Source organism: Barbus barbus (genome assembly GCF_936440315.1).
Source record: "Barbus barbus genome assembly, chromosome: 30".
In the NCBI taxonomy this organism is placed as follows: domain Eukaryota; kingdom Metazoa; phylum Chordata; class Actinopteri; order Cypriniformes; family Cyprinidae; genus Barbus; species Barbus barbus.
In genome coordinates this window covers 29,785,632-29,806,960 of record NC_136758.1, presented here as the reverse complement: position 1 = coordinate 29,806,960, position 21,329 = coordinate 29,785,632, and the positions used below count along the sequence as shown (strand labels likewise).

The 21,329-nt window shown below is 41.8% G+C and overlaps 2 protein-coding genes across 5 annotated transcripts in view; one reads left to right on the top strand and one right to left on the bottom strand.

Annotated features, from left to right (window-relative positions):
• dync1h1 (dynein, cytoplasmic 1, heavy chain 1) overlaps window positions 1–7,066 on the bottom strand; it is an 85,356-nt gene extending 78,290 nt beyond the window's left edge. For both annotated transcript variants that reach the window (XM_079386340.1, XM_079386341.1), the window contains exons 1-4: window positions 6,700–7,066; window positions 4,642–4,729; window positions 3,869–4,042; window positions 3,525–3,780 (exon numbers count right to left, since the gene is read on the bottom strand). In XM_079386340.1, the coding sequence (XP_079242466.1) occupies window positions 3,525–3,780; window positions 3,869–4,042; window positions 4,642–4,729; window positions 6,700–6,952 (771 nt within the window). In that variant the 5' untranslated portion in view covers window positions 6,953–7,066. The remainder of the gene's footprint in view (window positions 1–3,524; window positions 3,781–3,868; window positions 4,043–4,641; window positions 4,730–6,699) is intronic.
• A 6,934-nt stretch (window positions 7,067–14,000) lies between these two features.
• Window positions 14,001–21,329, top strand: part of ppp2r5ca (protein phosphatase 2, regulatory subunit B', gamma a) — a 30,370-nt gene continuing 23,041 nt past the window's right edge. For 2 of the 3 annotated variants that reach the window (XM_079386355.1, XM_079386356.1), the window contains exon 1: window positions 20,133–20,342. In XM_079386355.1, the coding sequence (XP_079242481.1) occupies window positions 20,279–20,342 (64 nt within the window). In that variant the 5' untranslated portion in view covers window positions 20,133–20,278. Of the gene's footprint in view, window positions 14,040–14,165; window positions 14,229–14,823; window positions 14,981–20,132; window positions 20,343–21,329 lie in introns of those variants that run through there. The other variant, XM_079386354.1, reaches the window with a different exon arrangement.

The window sequence follows — 21,329 nt, the reverse complement described above, 5'->3', positions numbered from 1 at the left end:
TTTTGTTTTGGATGTACATTGTACATTTTATAAGCGTATTTTCGCTTAAAAAAAAAAAAAAAAAAAAAAAAAAAAAAGGATTTAACGTTATGCCCGACTGTGCCTGACAAAAGTATTTTAAATTAAATGCATGCAGTCTGAAGAAGAGAGCCACCATGGACCCCTTTCTGCAAAAGCAGCAGACGTGCACCCCACAGCAGGCGAATGCCCTCACTGAGTCAGTATTGCAGATGCTGATCTATGATATGAGGCCGCTCTCCATGGTCGATGGTGCTGGGTTTCAACAATTTTTATTTTTTCTTATAAAACAAATGTGCCTGTCCTTTATAAAAATGATAGAGTTTCTTTATTTATGCATTTATGTCTATACTGACCGAGCACTGTGCCTAATTGGTTTTAGACAGGGCATTTTTATTTACTTTTAGTATGAATCAGCAGCAAAGTTCAATATAATATGCATTTTTCATTGAAGTACCCCCTTCTTTCTTGTGTTTACTATCATTTTCCACAGAATTAAAGCAATCTCATGCTAAATTTTAGAAAAATTTAATAATTATTCGATTAGTCGACTAATCGTTTCAATAGTCGGTGACTAGTCGCCTATTAAAATAGTCGTTAGTTGCAGCCCTAATGCTGATATTTATATAGCCAAAAAGAAAGACTGAACCTTCTTAACGGTGTTTAAAATAGTAGACTACTTACATAAAATGATATAGGTTTCAGTTATCGCTCTATATCTCCCAATATTGCAATCTAACGTTTCTCATGTGTAAGCTGCTCATTAAGCCTTTCTTTAAATTTCTATTTGACCGTCATTAATGCTGGGTAACGATGTGTAAAAGATCACCTCATCAACAGATCTGCCGTTTTATTCACCCAGAAAAGAAACTAAACTGAAAATTGATTTGATGCATTAATTCTTACGCTTGTGAATCATGTTTTCCTCCATATTGTGTGGCCCCTATCAGCAAACCAGTGTTTTTGTAGAGCTGCACCAATACATTAAACAACAGAATAATGCAGTTCTTGTTCACACGACACGTCACTGATAATAAATTAATTTCATTTACTGATAAAGCAGTTGCTTGTGTAAATTAGCTCAAACAAGCATTTCTCAGTGTTGTCTAGGCTCTTCTACGAGACAATGTGAAGATAATGAGATTCAGACTTCCTGTTTGCCACAGACACTGAACCTTGACCTCTCGTATCATGAGGCACTTGGTGACGACCAGCTCTAGTTAATATTGTAATATAATTTAACTGATTAATTCAAATTTACTGTTTAGCCACGATTTTATTTTTTAGAAATCGAGGAATCACGATTTTGAATAGAAATATTATCAAACGTTGTAATTAGACACTTTGACAATATGGAAATAAAAACAGTAAAGACAAAATGATCCAACCGCGCTCATATCGCGAGGCACCATTCACACAGAATGCACTTTGTGTTGACAGATGCGACGCGGACCGTGGAATAGAGCCCTGCATTTCAGCCCGGACCCGAGTGTGTTTTGGGTTTCTCTTTATTTTTATATTGTAGACATTTAGTGATGAAAACAAATCCCCGCGCTGGTGGAAACAACAGGAGAGCAGGTGACTGAGAGCAGCTCGATGGTGTTTAGTGTCCCGCAGCAGCAGCAGATGAAGAGTTCTGTGTTCAAATGCACACAATAGACTAAAGCTTGCTGCAAAACCCCAGCAAACATAACCATGAATGTGTCCTCGGGAAATAGTAAGGAGATATTTGAATTATTTACTAATAAACTAATGTTTTCTGAGTCTGTGTCGCAAGGATGAAGTCTCTGATCCTGACTCGTCGTCTCCTCATTAGATGCTTTACAGGTCCGGATGATGTATTACTCTTACCTTTATCAAAAATAATAATAATAAAATAAATGACAGTGTAGGCTATTTTAATGTGTTTCTACTGAAAACAAAGCAAGTGTTTGCTGCTGCGCACATTATTATTATTATTATTATAGCGCAGGTTTAACCTTTAAACATTGTTATATGCCTGAACTGTTTTAGTATATCTATAGATGTTATTTTAGGCAAGTGGTGATGATATGAGAAGGATAAATTGATCAAACATAGGCTATGATCAGCTCATGCCGCTGGCCGCTTGGTCCTTACTTTAAAAAAACAAAAACTTATAGTCTATTTAACGAACAAAAATGCTCCAAACGTTTTTCTAAATTAACTTAAAAAAACAAAACGAAATATAATAATGTTGGCATTACACACAAAACTGAACTATTTTAATAGCAGAAACGGTAGTATAAACTGTTTTAGGAGAAGAGGATAAAGACGGGCTCGGGTCAGTAATTCTGATGAGCTGTCGGACACGGGCCGGGCTAGGGCCTGAGCGTCTCGGGTCAGGGCCGGGCTAGGGCCAAAATTTGAAGCCCAAGCAGGGCTCAACCGTGGAATAGAAAAAAAAATGCAAGATGGAGTAAGAACTTCTCTTAACTTGAGCGCTGCATTTTTAGAATGCCATAGACGCGAGCGCAACAGTCAAACGCGTCATGTTTACATAGAAAAAACAAAGGAAAAGCAGCACAATCGAATATAAAACCTGTAACTACTGCTGTATGTCTGATATTTGATGTTTGCTTCACAGTGACAGACTGAAAGCTGCTGTTCATTTTTTTTACAGAACATTTATAGTTAATAGTTCAGTCATTTTAACTTGAGAATTTATTTTAAGCATTTACCTTTCATTTCTGAACATATGTTTCAGACAAATTTGTACAAACTTTAGTTGTAGTTCATGCATTTTTTCTGCAAAGAACAAGTGATTTGTTTAACAGTTACATCATGTTGACAACTTCATGTGTGCTGCTCTTGGAATAGAATTTTCTGTAGCTAAAGGGTTACAAAAGAAAAAGTTACTTGAATCACTTAAATTTCCAAGCTGACTAGTAAAAAATCTAAATTTGGTCAAATGTTCTGAAAAAAAAAAAAGATTAAATTTTTTGTCATATCGTAACAGTACAGTAAGTAGGGCTGGGAAAAATAAATCGATGCATTGCAAATCAAGAAATGCTTCCGCATTGATTCTGAGATTTTCTGAATGCATGGCGATTGTTTCTGGAGTGGATTCTGAGGTTAGTTTGAACAGCAGGTGGCGCTGCATGCTTCAGAAACAGCCTACACTGCTCGTTTCCAAATCCTTACAAACACTTGAACCTAAAATAATCATTCATAAGATTCGAAAAGGTTGAAGTGAATTACAAGGGTGTTCACAGTGGGCTGTTTACATTACATAATCTGGTGTCATAAGCATTCTGAGCCGAGCTGAGATTACAGCCTCAGTGCTCTTCAGCGCTCTTCTTCATCAGCATTTGAGTGTGTGGATAAACACTAGAGTAGAGCGCCATCTGCTGTTAAAATATAAGCTCAGAATCCATTCCTGAGAGAATCGCCATGCATTCGGAAGATCGATCCACGAATCGATTCTGCATCAATTTATCATCGCAGCCCTATCAGTAAGTTCATCTGAAGGACAGCGAGTCTCAAACCTTCTGAATCTCCCGGATCCAGCGGTTGACTCCAGACTGCAGCTGGTTCAGGAAGCTCGGATCCTCCACTTTATCCCCGAAATCTGTGACTTTGGGCTTCTCTCCGCGCTCGTAGCACTGCTTGGCCACGTTGGTGATGATGGGGTGGATGAGCAGGCTGATCTCGGGGATCTCGATGTTCTGCTGCAGGTGCAGTAAGCCCATCTCCAGCTCCGCGATCTTCTTCTCCACCGAAGGGGCCATTTTATCTCCATCCCTGCGCAGACACACAGAAACAATGACGCAGGCTCTCGTGTGAGGATGAGACGCGTTACTCTCTCTCTGAAGATCAGAGCGGACGTTACCTGTCGGCTTTGCCAGACTCCCGAATGTAGGATTTGAAGTACGGAGACACGGCATTGCTGATGAAGGAGTGCAGCGTCTCGTACGGAGAATCTTCGCTCAGAGTCAGAACTCGCACCTGAGTCGAGATGGGTTTGTCCGCATCGATCACTCCGATCCGCTTGATCAGGGCCAGGCTGAAAGACCACATTTCTCATCAGAACACCACACATACAGCACTGGCCAAAATTATTAGTACACTAGTATTTTCAGCGGCTAAAACATGGTTTAAAGCTCCTGAGAAACTCTGGAAAAGCTGCTTTAAACACAAAGCATGCTCACAACACATGTTGATTTAGTTTAGTTGATAGAAGTTAATTGATAGATGAAATCCATTTATGACATTATTTTTGACAGCATCCTCATTTTACAGCATTTTTACACGAGTGCCTAAAACTTGTAACAGTTCTGTAGCTTTGCAGGAGGTTTCTCAAAGCGTCTTGGAGACACAGTTCTTCTGGATTTAGTCTCAGTTTGTTCTGTTTCTTCATGTTATTCCAGACAGACTGATGATCAGATCAGATCAGATCTCAAACATCTCACTGGATTATTACAGTTAATGGCTAAATGAATGTTTGGAAATATAAACTCATATTTCCTGCTGACAGACTACAGCAGAAGATACAAGCAACTGACTTTTTTAGGTACTGAAAATACTAGTGTTATAATCATTTTGGGCAGCATTGTACATCAGAGTCATCAGCTCATAGAGTTAGGGTTAGTCTGAGCTCGTTACCTGTTTGATTTCAGCCCGTAATGGATGTCAATGCTGATGCTGTAGGAAATGCACTCGCGCTCCTCTTCACCTTCATCTCCAACATCCTCTGCAGAACAACAACAAACAACCAGCCGTTTGTGATAAATCAGCTAATCTTTATTTCATCATCTGATGTGAACCCAACAGAAGCAAAGATGAGCAGCATGTGATGATAAATAATCAGCTGCTGGTGTTTGTGTGTTATTGCCTGGAGTCTGAACACAAACACAACAGCACTACAGTAACAAGAACACATTCTCCCTAAAGAGAGCATCGTTTACGTCTCGTTCAAAGCGCTTCATTGTCATGACTGTAAATCACTGTAATTATCAGAATAGTTTCTGTTGCTCGGGAAGGTTTTACTTACAATGTGTTGTTGCAGCATTGAGTAATGCATCACAGATAGAGCTATTGATTCCTTAAACAGTGTTAATCAGAATCCACTCACTGCTCAAAACAGTTATGCACATCCACGAATCCCTCATTATAACACAGTGTAGACACGATGGGAGTTCGGCATGAACCAAGACAGACTTTGAGGATTATTAAGCAAGTCTACAAATGTGATTGATTTAATACAACAGTTCAATAAACAACAAGTTAATATTAAATGACTACAACAATATTTCTTGATTTCTCTATTTCGTCAACACAAACAGCTTCAAACGAAGTCACAGCTGAGCCGTTCATAATTACGCTTTTATAAAAACAGTCACTTGCTTCGTTCCTGAATGAATGAATTTGAACGAATCAATTGAATGAATGATTCAGTGCTAAAATCAGTGACTTGCCGCCAGCTACTGGCAGCTTTAGTCTCATTTTTAAAGCATCTTTGCAGTGATTTAAATCATTTAATATTCAAAATTGTATATTTAATACATTAATCTCTACATGAATGTATGAATTTAATTGCACTCATGCCACCTTCGAGCCTCATTAAATGTCTGTAAATACACCTAAATGCCACTTTTGTCTCCTGTAGTGCAAATTAATTTAGTTAATACTGATTTTGTTTGATCGATAACATTCTTTTTAATTAGAAATTTAGAAAAACGCTTATAATGTACACTTCTGAATTTGACATAAGATGACATTCATTCAATAAAGCCATTAGTAAAAAAAAGTAAATAATAAATCCCGCTGTAAATGACTTTAAGCAGTCAAAAGCCAGCTCTAATGGGAAGGTTAGTTGTGTTTATTGATCAGGAGGTGCTCCTAAAGCAAGTGTCGGTGACGTCACCGGTCTGCAGTGCAGCAAACACACCCTGCACGCGACATTTACCGCAGCTTTACTGTCTCTGTACTCCTCTGAGTCTGAACTTAACATACTGGAGGAGTTTAATTGGACTTTTGACGGTATAGCGACTCAAACAGGGCGGGCTACACAAACCCTGCGACAATTATATGCAATAAAATATAAGGACATCGATGGCAGTCCGAGCAAAGCCGCACCCAAACCCGGTGTGTGTCATCCTGAGCTTAATCACACATGACCGCTTGAACCCTTACACCGGGTCCGAACTACACGAGATTAAAGGAGATCTTTTACGCGTTAATCGGAGTTTTGTGCTAACTAGCCGCGACATTTCTATTTTAGAAACGGGTTCTATTTCCGCGGCTGGAACAACATACGAACTATATGACAGCAGATAATCTGAGGTGCTGAGCTTTATTCAAAGCTGAAGGAGTCTAATATGAGTTTGAGTGCTATATTGCGTGACCTTTAGCGTTAGCCATCCTGACAACAACAACATTTACCTCACATCTGGAAAATAATTAAAAGCAAAGGTGTTCGTTAAAACTGTGAACTCACGGCGAACCAACGAGTGTATTCCATAACAATGATGTATCAGTCACTCGGTGTGTACATTAATAACGTTAAAAAGTGTCATATTTATTAATTAGATCATAAACTTATCCCTTTCATTACGAGAAGCTCCGCCCACACTCGCTTCTGATTGGCTGTGACATTTGATTGATTCTGTCGCGTCGCGTGAAGCTCAGGACAAGGTGTGCGTTTAATGGAGGTCGCGTCACCTTTCAGCGCGCTGCGCTCCACCAGGATCGAGTGAACCTGAGGATCTGAGAGGAACTTTCTCATCTGCTCCAGCGCGCTCTTCTCCTCCAGCGCGCTCTCTAGAGAAGCGGGAGCGTCGCCGCCATCTTCCAGCAGCAGCGGCACCAGCTTACGGATGTGTTTCTGCAGAACCGACGCGTCCGCTACCGTCTGCACGGCGGCAGAAACCTCCATCCCGCCGCCACCGTCCTCTCCTCCGCCACCGTCAGACATTTCTCGCCGCGATAAAGCGCAAAGAACCGATGATCGAGCTGTGAGAGAGATCGCGCTGTATCACGGACTCTGACACTTCACCGGAATGACCAGCGCCCCGCTCGTCGCCAAACTTTATTGTTTCTCGGAAGTCTGTGATATGTAGTTTTTCCACCAGCGGAGCGAATGAGTGAACGCGGCGCAAGAACTACAAACACCACACGCGCTCGCGCCAGCGCTTCTCTGCTGCAATGACGCGTGAATCACACCAAATTACATGAGATGAAACACATAAATTATATTTCTTGCCAAATTTTACATCCATAAATTAAAATTTTAAAAGAAAAGTCCTTCCTTTTTTGTTATCAGGAGATATTTCTATGTGTATGTAAACTCTAATAATTCTCTTTCATGGAGTGATTCTCTGGAGGATTGATGCATCTTGTAACCCTCATCTTTTCTTCTTATTCTCTCTTTGTATTTGTATTTGTATTTGTTGTTCTTTAAAAAAAAAAGAAAAAAAAAGACAACAACAAAATTAATAAAAATTACATATGAAAATAATGTTTTATGGGTGTCCATAATAATAATAATAGTCTATATCAGCTGATTCGTTAACAGCTGAATTTGTCTTTTACTGACAAAAGTATCCTCATAATATGTCAGACTGATTCAAAATCTGTTTTTTGGGAGGCAACACAAAGACAGAAACATTTCGGTTAATATTATAACATAGGTTTGTTTTATCAAATATCACTTACTTTCTAAACCATGGTTTTATTGACTTGTAGCCAGTGTTACATGTAACGCAATTACATCATTTAATTACAAAATAAATGCAACTGTAATCAGGCACAGGTACTGAGAAAAAAATGTGTAATTAAATTACACTTACTTATGAAAAAGTTAGCAATTACAAAGAGGGTTACATCTGAATATTTTCACACACACACACGTTGGTTTTTGTGGTTTATGGGGACTCTCCATAGGCGTAATGGTTTTTATACTGAACAAACTGTGTGTGCTATTGCCCTACACCAACCCTACACCTAAACTTAGCCCTCACAGGAGACTTTGTGCATTTTTAGATTTTCAAAAAAACACCATTTAGTATGTTTTTTAAGCCTTTTGAATTACGGGGACATAGGCAGTGTCCTCATAAACCACCTTCATATTGTAATACCTCTGTCATACCCATATCATTATACACATGTGTGTCCTCAAACCACATAAACATGCACACACACACACACACAGACACACACACACACACTCACACACACACACACACACACACTCTCTCTCACACAAACACACACACAAACACACACACACACACACACATATACTGATTTGATTGATTTCGTTCATAAATCGCATCGACTGCTCTAAAATATGAGACAGCAGTGTTTCAGGAGTTAGGACACATGCTTATTCTATAACTGATTTATTTCCTATTTGGTTTTATTTTTTAAGATTAACTCTTTTTTCCCCAGTTTTTTAGATGCCAGTGTTTTCTGTCATAGCTGTGCAAAGATTTGATTTCAAAAACAATATCACAGCTATTAAAGTATTTCTTGTTATGATTTTAAATCTGTATTTAACCTCAGAATGATCTCAGAGTAAAAGGAGGTGCTAAAGTCTGGTTTTGTGCTGCTGTGCTTTAAAATGAAATGATTAGGCTATAATCTTAATGTGAGTGATGAAGGATTGTGAAAGTCTGACAGTAATCAGTGTTGAGTTCTACTGTAAGAGTAACCCTGCCTGCTTTACATGCTTCAAAATAAACAGTTGAAAACAATCATTAGAAATTTAGAAAAGTAATCAAATGTGATCAGTTACATTAATTTAAAGTAATTGAAATAGCTAAAAACTATTTATTACATTTTAGATAGGATAACTTGTAATCTGTAACTTATTACATTGGTTAAGTAACCTTCCCAACACTGCATGTACCTTCACTAAATCTGAACAATAACTCACATTACAGTTTTTTACAATCACTTTGCTATTAGTTTCAGAACCTTGATGTCATCACAGCCATATCACCCTGCAGCCCAAGACTGGTTGCCCACTGAAGCTAAGCAGGGTTGAGCTGGTCAGTACCTGGATGGGAGACCTCCGGTGAAAACTAGGTTGCTGTTGGAAGAGGTGTTAGTGAGGCCAGCAGGGGGTGCTCACCCTGTGCTCTGTGTGGGTCCTAACGCCCCGGTATAGTGACGGGGACACTATACTGTCAAAAAGCACTGTCTTTCGGATGAGACGTTAAACCGAGGTCCTGACTCTCTGTGGTCACTAAAAATCCCATGGCACTTCTCGTAAAGAGTAGGGGTGTAACCCCGGTGTCCTGGCCAAATTCCCTCCACTGGCCCTTGTCTATCATGGCCTCCTAATAATCCCCATCCACTTGATTGGCTCTATCTCTCTCTCCTCTCCACCTGTAGCTGGTGTGTGGTGAGCGCACTGGCGCCGTTGTGCTGTGGCTGCCGTCGCATCATCCAAGTGGATGCTGCACACTGGTGGTGGTTGAGGAGAGACCCCCCACAAGATTGTAAAGCGCTTTGGGTGTACAGCAATACACAATAAAGCGCTATATAAATGCATCATTCATTCATTCATTCATTCATTCATTCATTTTTCACAGCTCTAGACACAAAACTCACAACCAATGATCAAAATGCACATTTTTCAAAACTCTAACCCTTTTCTCAATTGCTTGGATACAATACACATAAAACTTGGATCATTTGTTCATTCAACAAAAAATGACACAACTTAACATCAAAGTACTACTATTTCAAAAGGCAATTCACACATTACATTTCAAATGAGTGTCTATTCATTTCCTTACAATGATCTAACTATCAATTGATACAACTGCTCAAAATGATAAGTAACTGTTGCATTACTCTTAATGCATAGTTGTATGGAAACAGACAAACAATCTTCCATGTTTAAATCATGAAAGTTTCAAGATACTGTAACAAAATTCATTGTCACCAATTAGCGTGGAGCATGAACCAATTAGACTACAATATCCATGGATGTAGCCTAATATTTTATCATAATGCTTCATCAGACACTCTGTCTATGGTCCCAAATACTGTACCACCTTTTCAGACTATTTTCAGTATTGACAGTACTGCACTGTATAGATGCAGGCCCTTGTAATTGCTTGTCCAATTCTGCCAACTCGTTACTGATGATTGAGTGCACATTGTGGAATGAGTATATAAAGAGTTGATTGGGATCCAATTGCAAGAGCATAGTGATACGTAACATGGAGCCAGCAGGTGATCCAGGTCACAATGGAGGTCAAGCAGTGGTGGGAGGAAGACGAGGAAGACGTGCTCGTCAAAGGAATGGCAGGGGACAGGCACCCCTTCTGAGAGGTGGTCGTGGGTCTCGTTTGAGAGGTGCGGGGGAACGTGGTAGAGGACAGGCGCCCCTTCTGAGAGGAGGAGCGGGGGGAACGTGGTAGAGGACAGGCGCCCCTTCTGAGAGGTGGTCGTGGGCCTCGTTTGAGAGGAGCGGGGGAACGTGGTAGAGGACAGGCGCCCCTTCTGAGAGGTGGTCGTGGGCCTCGTTTGAGAGGAGCGGGGGAACGTGGTAGAGGACAGGCGCCCCTTCTGAGAGGTGGTCGTGGGCCTCGTTTGAGAGGAGCGGGGGAACGTGGCAGAGGACAGGCGCCCCTTCTGAGAGGTGGTCGTGGGCCTCGTTTGAGAGGAGCGGGGGAACGTGGCAGAGGACAGGCGCCCCTTCTGAGAGGTGGTCGTGGGCCTCGTTTGAGAGGTGCGGGGGAACGTGGTAGAGGACAGGCGCCCCTTCTGAGAGGTGGTCGTGGGCCTCGTTTGAGAGGAGCGGGGAAACGTGGTAGAGGACAGGCGCCCCTTCTGAGAGGTGGTCGTGGGCCTCGTTTGAGAGGAGCGGGGGAACGTGGCAGAGGACAGGCGCCCCTTCTGAGAGGTGGTCGTGGGCCTCGTTTGAGAGGTGCGGGGGAACGTGGTAGAGGACAGGCGCCCCTTCTGAGAGGTGGTCGTGGGCCTCGTTTGAGAGGAGCGGGGAAACGTGGTAGAGGACAGGCGCCCCTTCTGAGAGGTGGTCGTGGGCCTCGTTTGAGAGGAGCGGGGGAACGTGGCAGAGGACAGGCGCCCCTTCTGAGAGGTGGTCGTGGGCCTCGTTTGAGAGGTGCGGGGGAACGTGGCAGAGGACAGGCGCCCCTTCTGAGAGGTGGTCGTGGGCCTCGTTTGAGAGGTGCGGGGGAACGTGGTAGAGGACAGGCGCCCCTTCTGAGAGGTGGTCGTGGGTCTCGTTTGAGAGGTGCGGAGGAACGTGGTAGAGGACAGGCGCCCCTTCTGAGAGGTGGTCGTGGGCCTCGTTTGAGAGGTGCGGGGGAACGTGGTAGAGGACAGGCGCCCCTTCTGAGAGGTGGTCGTGGGCCTCGTTTGAGAGGTGCGGGGGAACGTGGTAGAGGACAGGCGCCCCTTCTGAGAGGTGGTCGTGGGCCTCGTTTGAGAGGTGTGGAGGAACGTGGTAGAGGACAGGCGCCCCTTCTGAGAGGTGGTCGTGGGCCTCGTTTGAGAGGTGCGGGGGAACGTGGTAGAGGACAGGCGCCCCTTCTGAGAGGTGGTCGTGGGCCTCGTTTGAGAGGAGCGGGGGAACGTGGCAGAGGACAGGCACCCCTTCTGAGAGGTGGTCGTGGGCCTCGTTTGAGAGGAGCGGGGGAACGTGGCAGAGGACAGGCACCCCTTCTGAGAGGTGGTCGTGGGCCTCGTTTGAGAGGAGCGGGGGAACGTGGCAGAGGACAGGCACCCCTTCTGAGAGGTGGTCGTGGGCCTCGTTTGAGAGGTGCGGGGGAACGTGGCAGAGGACAGGCGCCCCTTCTGAGAGGTGGTCGTGGGCCTCGTTTGAGAGGAGCGGGGGAACGTGGCAGAGGACAGGCACCCCTTCTGAGAGGTGGTCGTGGGCCTCGTTTGAGAGGTGCGGGGGAACGTGGTAGAGGACAGGCACCCCTTCTGAGAGGTGGTCGTGGGCCTCGTTTGAGAGGTGCGGGGGAACGTGGTAGAGGACAAGGCCACGGACCAAGACAGCGGCAGCAACAGCATAGAGTGTTCAATGAAATTCGAGCAATAGTTGTAGACCATGTCATAAATCATGGCATGACAATAACTGAGGCGGCTACAATGATACAACCAAACCTCAGAAGGTCAACCGTGGCCTCAATAATCAGAACTTTCCGCAATGAGAATCGGTAAGTTATCAGCAAGCACTAAACATAATGCTACTCTCAATTGTCAAATGACTGCATACCAATGTGTATCACAGAATAGGTGATGTGACCTAGTGTCTTCTTACTCTAATGTTCCCTGTAGAATTGTGACTAGGCCAAATAGTGGAGGCAGAGGCAAAATTCTAACTGACCAACAAGAGCAGGCTGTGGTCGATTTGGTTCGGGCCAGAAATGATATTCGCCTTACAGAAATTCGTCAGCATATCTTGGACAATGAAGACATGTTCAACAGTGTGGGATCCATAAGTTTGCCGACTATTGCACGCATACTGAAAAGGCACCAGGTGTCTATAAAACAACTATACCGTGTACCTTTCGAAAGAAATGCAGACAGAGAGAAGCAAATGAGGACTGAGTATGTTCAGGTAAGTTCAGTTTCAAGATGGCTGTTGTAAAAACATTCCCAAAAATTCTACATTGTACAGTAATCTCTTTCCAGAATGTATTTATAGAGGGTGATGGAGCTGGATGCTGATGACGACCATCACAAATTCATATATTTGGATGAGGCAGGTTTTAATCTGGCCAAGACAAGGAGGAGCGGTCAGAATTTCATTGGCCAGCGGGCAACCATCCAAGTACCTGGACAACGTGGGGCCAACATTACCATGTGTGCGGCTATATCAGAAGATGGTGTGGTGGACGCAGACCTCATATTGGACCATATAATGCAGCTCTCCTTGTCACCTTTCTTGATGAGCTCGATCAGGTTTGTAGAGCTGAAGGTGTGACCTATGTCATTGTGTGGGACAATGTCAGGTTCCATCATGCTCATGTGGTGCAAGCATGGTTTCAGGCCCATGCACAATTTACCACCCTGTATTTACCCCCATACTCTCCCTTCCTTAACCCGATTGAGGGATTGTTCTCCGCATGGAGATGGAAGGTTCATGATAGGCTCCCTCATGAACAAGTCACTCTTCTCCAGGCCATGGATGACGCCTGCAATGACATCACAGCAGACCAGTGTCAGGCCTGGATTGGCCATGCCCGAAGGTTTTTTCCAAGATGTTTGGCTAATGAAAACATCCATTGTGATGTAGATGAGAACCTGTGGCCAAATCCACAACACAGAGTTGATGACAATGTAGAAGTACAGTAATCGCTCCTGTTTTGTTTCTTACAGTACAAGCAAGTTGAGGAACACTGCATTTGATGTTTGACAGTACTGTCTTTTCTTTTCTATTTCATAGCTAATTACTGTATTTTTGCTTTGATTCAAATAAACCTATGTTGTGATTGTACTGTAGTGTTTTGCATCAATATATTACAAACTTTGTTCAATGATTGCACTGTGTCTGTAGTATTCTCTCTACTCCTGCAGTACTTTTACAGAGATGTATTTACTGTACATGTAGTACCATAATGAAACCTGTATCTATTCTGTTCTACAATATTTAATGATTGTATGAACAATGAGTGAAACTATCGGTTGCTTGTGTGTGGGTGATCTATAGTTATGTTTCAATGGTATTTCACAGTAAATTTGTTTTTTGAACCAATGATTGTGCAATATTTCTGTAAAGATGTGATGCACAATGCAATGTTTTGAACATTAGACAGCCTGTGTTACAAGTGATAATCGTTTTGTGTCTAGAGTTGTGAAAAATAACATAAAGTTTCTGAAAATAGTAGCAAAGTGATTGTAAAAAAAAACTGTAACTCTAAACTAACTCTATCTGAACTCTATGGAAGCTGAGTGATTACTGTATCACGTGACTAGCGGCCGCCAATCAGCGCTCGCGCGTGTTAATATTAATCCTGAGCGCGCGCACAGATCAGTCTCACATGATGCCGCACAAGACAAAGAGAGACAAGGTAACACTTCAGAAGTAGATTAACTTCGGCATTTATTGATCTTTTAGCTAGATTAACTCAATTCACTTTTTTAAATCTATCTATCTTGTTGTCATATAAATGTAAATTGTCATTGTCTGTGTTCAGTCTGTGAGATCCAGCAGAAGGGGAAGCAAACAGCAAGAAGATGACCAGGACTCTGAAAATGAGGTAAATATCTATTATTAGAATGAAAAGCAAGAAACTTTCAGATTATTTGACTTTGCATTTTTAGAAACACACATAATGACTTTTTACCAGTTGCTTATATTGGTTTAGAAATACTGGAGGTAGCCACAATGTTTTAATAATCATAAAATATATTGGATTGTAATTAAATGTTTTGTGCCATGAATCTCATATTAATTTCAGTTGTTGATTTGCTTTTAAATACCATGCAGTCCACTTGATTGTATTAATATGTAAATTTAACAAGAATGGTAACCATCAGTCAACGTAAAACCAAGTTTTTATAAACCAGTGTCATTATAAACTGTCATGCTGATAAAATGACACAGATTGATTGACATTGTCACAAAATTATCAATTGTAAAAAAAATTAAATTTAACAGAGCTGACAGAACAAAAGACTGATGCTAATGAACTGCATACAAGTATTTCTGTCATAGAACAATGCTGTCAAAATACTTAATTCAGCACGATTCAGTGGGAATATAACACAGATCTGTGGATAAATGATCCCAGTATCCTCCAGCAGGAAGTCAGGGCTGTAACAGGAACCTGCTGTGTGTGGCTCTGGTTACAGAATAAGAGCGTAGGCTCCAGAAAGCCTCCCAGCGCTCAGCTGCTGCGCTCCAAACAGCCGTCTGGCCCGAGCGCCCTGAAGAAACACCGCAGACTGAGTGCCTCGTGTTTCCCCGTCAGCCTGGACCGAGAGCTGCTGCCGCTGGACATGCTCACAGGTACTGATGGGAATCAGAGAGAGCGTCACGGCTTCTCAACCAGCCCTTGAGCATTTGTTCAGAAGCTCCAGAACAGAGAAGAGTTACAAACACAGCTGCAGTAGATGAAGAAAGCATATAGATATATGACTGTGGTGGTGATTGCTTTGCTGATCCGTGCATCCTAATCAACAGTGCAGACCTTATATTAAGAATTGATGCTACACGTGGATTCTGGTCTTTCTCTTAATGAGTGAGATTTGGCGTGATGCATAATTTAGATCTCAGCGGATGCTCGTGATTGTTGACCCTGCATCTCAATGACATGCTATCTTCCCGTTCATCTGAGTCTGTGTGTCACGGTTCTGTCGAAGCCATGCTTTCCTCACACTGCTCTCTGATCAAAGCAGTAGAAACATGCTCTGAAGACGAGTCACCTCTCAATCAGATTTACGCTGATAAACAGGAAAATAAAAGAATCAATGATGGAAACTCAGTTCAGATTCTCTGCAGAAGTCAATCATCATCCAGCTTAATTCTGCTCAAGTTTTGTTATCTTCTGTTGCTGTCAGTCAGTGCGGTCAGCAATAAATTACTGAAAGTTAAGAATCTAGCCAAAAATATTTAAAAAAAAAAGCTCTAAACTTGATATCTTATATTTCTTCCTTAGTATTTTTGTCTTGTTTTCTAGTATAAATATCTACAGATTCTGGAATTAAGATGTATTTACTTGACAAGTAAAATGACTCGAGATATTATGTCTTGTTTTCTGAAAAAAATATTCAAATTTTGTTAGTTTTTGCTTCAAACAAGTAAAAATAAGTAAGTAATAAGTAATAAAGTGGGGTAAGAAAAATAATCTTGTTTAGCCTTTGAATTAAGATTATTTTTCTTACCCCATTGGAAGATATTTTTGATTGTTTGAAGCAAAAACTAACAAGATTTGGACAATATTTTCAGAAACTAGACAAAATATCTTGAGTCATTTTACTTGTCAAGTAAATACATCTTAATTCCAGAATTTGTAGATATACAGGGCCTGAAGTTAACTTTTTTGACCACCTGCCACAGTAACTTTTTACCAGCCGGTTTTTTTTGTTTGTTTTTTTTTTGCCTCATAAAGGTGAAAAATAGAAATCACACAAACATTATTCTTTAACTTGTAAGAATACACATTTAAGTGCTGTCAAGTTATTAACGAAATCATTATAAGTAATAATAACTCTTAGACTATATATTTTTTAATCTTTTTATTCATTGATTTGCTGTGTCACAGACATAATCATATGTCATAGTCACACCGGGATAGAAAAACAGGTATACACACACACACACCGTGCTAACTCAACAGATATAAGTTAGACCTAAGTTACCGCAGCTCGTATGTAAACACATCACACACGGACACGGCTGTGTTGATGGCTGATTTAGTCTAGACAGTTCCTGGCAACTGTTAATTACAGCCTTCAGGAACCGTTAAGCAGAACTAAATGAATATTACTGGTAAAGTTACTGGGTACCGGACATTTTCTCACTGGTTCCCAACTCCCAACATACACACGCACACACATCTGTGACACACAAACGTAGTCAGAGAAGGGCCTCATCTTCTTGCCGATCGCGTGATCGTTCCGAAACAGAAGTCGCATCTTCTCAAACTGCGCTACTTTCATGGACGTCAGTGCCTTGACCGCAGCGGTCTCCTCCGGAAGCGCAGTCTTTGATATTTTGCAACTTATTGTGTGTAGGTGGCTTTTTGATGACTCGTGGTCCTTAATTGCTTCTAATTTTAAGTTTTTAGTCCCGATTACAAAATGATTTGACTTCGCTTTCTCTGAGCCATACATACGGCAGTCACTGCAGTACATTTAATCTGTAAGTTACTGCGGTCATAAATCAGCCAATCACGAACCTTGCCGTTGTCGCCACTTTGTATTAAAACGTCGTCTTTTACTTTTCTTTGACTCATCCTCATCTTTTTGTTGGTTGTTCGTTTCAGCCGTTCGTTTGTACCTTGAGCTAAAATCCAACGAAAAGGCAGACTTAAAAAAAAACAGACGCAAAAAAACAACAACTCAATTCTCATTGGCTACCCGCCAATGTGGCAGGTAGATTGACGGTTTTACCCGCCAATTGCAAAATTCACCCGCATTTGGCGCGTGGTCGGGTGTTAATTTCAGGCCCTGTATATATATATATATATATACTAGAAAACAAGACAAAAACATTAAGGAAGACTATCATTTTTTGCAGTGTGAAGGTGACCTGATTTATTTGTGTAGCTTTTCACAATCTATATTATTTATTTCAAAGCAGACTGAGATGGATTGTACTTACAGAATCTAAAACCAGATGGCATATTGTCAGTGATCAAATGCTCTGATGAACTGCATCCATAAACGTCTACACTTTGAGTGTAGTATAAGTTCTGGATTGTGTATTTGCCACTGTAAATGTTGTATATCTCTCAGAGCAGGCGTAAGCAGAGAGTCTCGTTCAGTGAATCATAGCAGATTCTGTTACAAACGCAGAAACATCTGAACACACAATCCTGTCTGTTTAATAATGACTCTATTGTCTTCTCCAGAGCTGCTTTGAATCTTTGAAGCAGGATTTGAATTTTTGAATATTTGATGAACTTTGCAACATTGACACTGATATTTTCCTGTTTATCACCATGAACAATCTGTATTGTATAAAGCGCTATAGAAATAAAGGTGACTTGACTTGAGAATCATGGCGATTTGTGAACATCTCAGATTTTATATTTACATTACATTCAGTCATTTAGCAGATGCTTTTATCCACAGCCACTTACAAAGCAATCCAAATCAACAAAAGAGCAATGATACGCAAGTGCTATAACAAGTCTCAGTTATCTTAACGTAAGGGTTTTTTTTGTAATTATATAATAAATAAAAAGAAAACAGTTGGAATAGAAAACGAATAGAGCCAGCTAGTGTTAGAGGCCTTTTTGCTTTTTTAATTGTATAATAAAAATTAAAAAAAGATAGAATACATAAGGAATAGAGAAGCTATAGGTTGTTGTTTTTAACGAGCAGTTAGTAAATGAATAGAGTGCAAGTCTAAAAGGGGCAAGTTTTTTTAAAGAATAGAATTAGAATAGAGAGTGCTAGAGTTAGAGTGTCAAGTAAAGATGGAAGAGATGTGTTTTTAGCCGATTCTTGAAGATTAAGGATTAATTGTAAAGGTTTGATAGAACTTCCGGGAAGACCTTCCAAGAGAGCATTGCAATAGTCCAGCCGGGACAGAACAAGAGCCTGAACAAGGAGTTGTGAAGCATGTTCTGAAAGAAAGGGCCTGATCTTCTTGATGTTGAATAAAGCAAATCTGCAGGACCGGACAGTTTTAGCAATGTGGTCTGAGAAAATCAACTGATCATCAATCATAACTCCAAGATTGTTGGCTGTTTTTGAAGGAGTTATGGTTGATGTGCCTAACTGGATGGTGAAATTGTGATGAAACGATGGGTTTGATGGAGCCACAAGCAGTTCTGTCTTGGCAAGGTTGAGTTGAAGGTGATGGTCCTTCATCCAGCAAGAAATCTCTGTTAGACAAGCTGAGATGGGAGCAGCTATTGTGAGATCTTCAGGATGGAATGAGAGGTAGAGTTGAGTGTCATCAGCATAGCAGTGATATGAAAAGCCTTTTTTCTGAATGACAGAACCTAGTGATGCCATGTAGACAGAGAAGAGAAGTGGTCCAAGAACTGAGCCCTGAGGCACTCCAGTAGTTAGATGTTGCGACTTGGACACCTCACCTCTCCAAGATACCTTGAAGGATCAAACCACTGGAGTGCGGTTCCTGAGGTGCCCTTTCTCAATAGGGTTCACAGGAGGCTCTAGTGGTTAACCGTGTCAAAAGCGGCGGACAGATCCTGCAAGATAAGTATTGAAGATTTGGAACTTGCCAGTCTTCAACAACTGAGAGCAGGGCAGTTTTGGTCAAATGTCCACTTCTGAAGCCAGACTGGTTGCCATCGAGGAGGTTGTTCTGTGTGAGAAAGGCAGAGACTTGGTTAAACACAACTCGTTTTTGCAATGAAAGGAAGAAGGTAAACCGGTCTGTAGTTCTCTGAAAGTGATGGGTTAAGGGTGGGTTTCTTAAGAAGTGGGGTTATACGAGCCTGTCTAAATGTTGAGGGGAAAAACACCAGTGTGAAGGGATGTGTTAATGATGTGAGTGAGTGCAGGTACAACTGCGGGAGAAATGGCTTGAAGGAGATGAGATGGAATAGGATCAAGTGGACAAGTAGTGGGATGATTAGAAAGGATGAGTTTAGAGACTTCTGCCTCAGAGAGTGGAGAGAAGGATGTGAACGAGTGTATGTTTGCTGGTAAGATGTGCTTGACAGTTTGTGGTGTGGAGAATTGTGCAGTGAGGTTTGTATTTTTATTAATGAAGAACGTGGCAAAGTCGTCAGCTGTTAGAGATGATGAAGGAGGAGGAGGAGGAGGAGGACAAACGAGCGAGGAAAATGTTTTAAAGAGCATGTGAGTGTTAGACGAATTGTTAATTTTATTATGATAGTGTGTCCTTTTAGCAGAGGAGACATCAGCAGAGAAGGAAGAGAGGAGTGACTGATACACATTACGGTCAGCAGGATTTTTAAAATTAATTTTAGATTTTAATTTAAGACTAAATGTGGGATGTTTCTGTAATGCAGCAAAACATACACACACACACACACACACACAAACACAACACACACGCACACACACACACACAAATACACACACACACACACACACACTCTCTCACACACACACACACACACACACACACACACTCTCTCTCTCTCTCTCTCTCTCTCTCTCACACACACACTCTCTCTCTCTCTCTCACACACACACACACACACACACACACTCTCTCTCTATCTCACACACACACACTCTCTCACACACACACACACACACACACACACACACACACTCTCTCTCTCTCTCACACACACACACACACACACACACACTCTCTCTCTCACACACACACACACACACACACAGAGTAATGAGGCGTGACGGCTCTATAGAACTGCTGGAGGGGCCTGTAAGTCCAGCCTCCTCCTCTCCTGACCAATAGGCTTCGTCCTGCGCTCTGCTGATGTCACGGCTCCTGTATGCAGTGGACCAATGGGCTCGCAGCTCCCGCTGACATCAGCCAGCAGTCGGTTCCTCCAGCACACAGCTTCATTTTCTGCTCGGCTTTTGTGTTGAAATGGAGGCTGCTCTGGTGCTGTAGTGCCTCTGTGTTTTGGCTGGGCTGTGCGCTGACATGCAGCTGGTCTGAGGCAGGATGGTGCTAGACGCTCCTAATCCCAACGGGCCCTTCCCGCCTGTGGCCCTCATGCACTTCAGAGGTGAGTGATCCGGATGGTTCGCAGGATCTTTCTGTGTCATTGAGGCGCTGCATGAGACCGAGAGCTTTAGTTAGTGTCTCCTGCCCATCCCCCCCACTCCAGCAGTGATGTCACAGGAAGTGAGGTCACGGCTGGAGGAAGGGTTTTGTGTGTGTGTGTGTGTGTTACGCTGTTTAAGAGCATTTCTCTCATTTTGACTGGCAGATAATGGAAATACAAGTGTCAGAGAGAGAAAAGTGTGTGTGTGTGTGAGAGAGAGAGATTGTGTGTGTGTGTGAATGTGACCAAATGTCCCTACAAGGATAGTGAAACGTGTGTCTGTGTGTGTGTGAGTGTGAGTGTGTGTGAGTGTGTGTGTGAGAGCAGCTGATTACTCATCGATCTGCTGATTTTAAACGACAACAGTGTGTGTTGATCAGGAAGGTTTGCTCTCCTATGTTTAATGTCTCAGGTGTGTTTATAAAGCTTATCTGACATTATAAATTATAAACAACTAATAGAATTGATTCTCATGTCATTATACAGTAATATTCATTGACACATATGGATTTATCAGTACTGGGGCTTGTGTGACTCCTGCACGTGCATGTATATAATAATAATAATAGTGGTTGTAATTTAACTGCAAGGGTTTGTTGTTAGGTTAGAGTTGGGTACGGGTTGGTTATGGTTAGGTTAAGGTTAGTGATAGTTAAGGTGAACTGATGTGAGTCCAGACTTCAGTTCTGTCCATTTCTCTTTACAGATGCTCAGTGTGTTTCTCCTCGACTGTCACATGTTCTTGTTATAAAACTACTAGTTTCAGTAAAGCTGCTTTAGATTCATCTGCTCATTTTTTCTCAAGCGTTTTTCATCTTTCTTATAATCTATCATCCAGAAAAATATGACTTGGCTATGTTTATGGATCCGTGTTATGAATGACAGTATCTGCTCTGAGGAGAAGTGCAGGTTGTTTCATGCTGAACATCTCAATAGTTTTGCATCAAT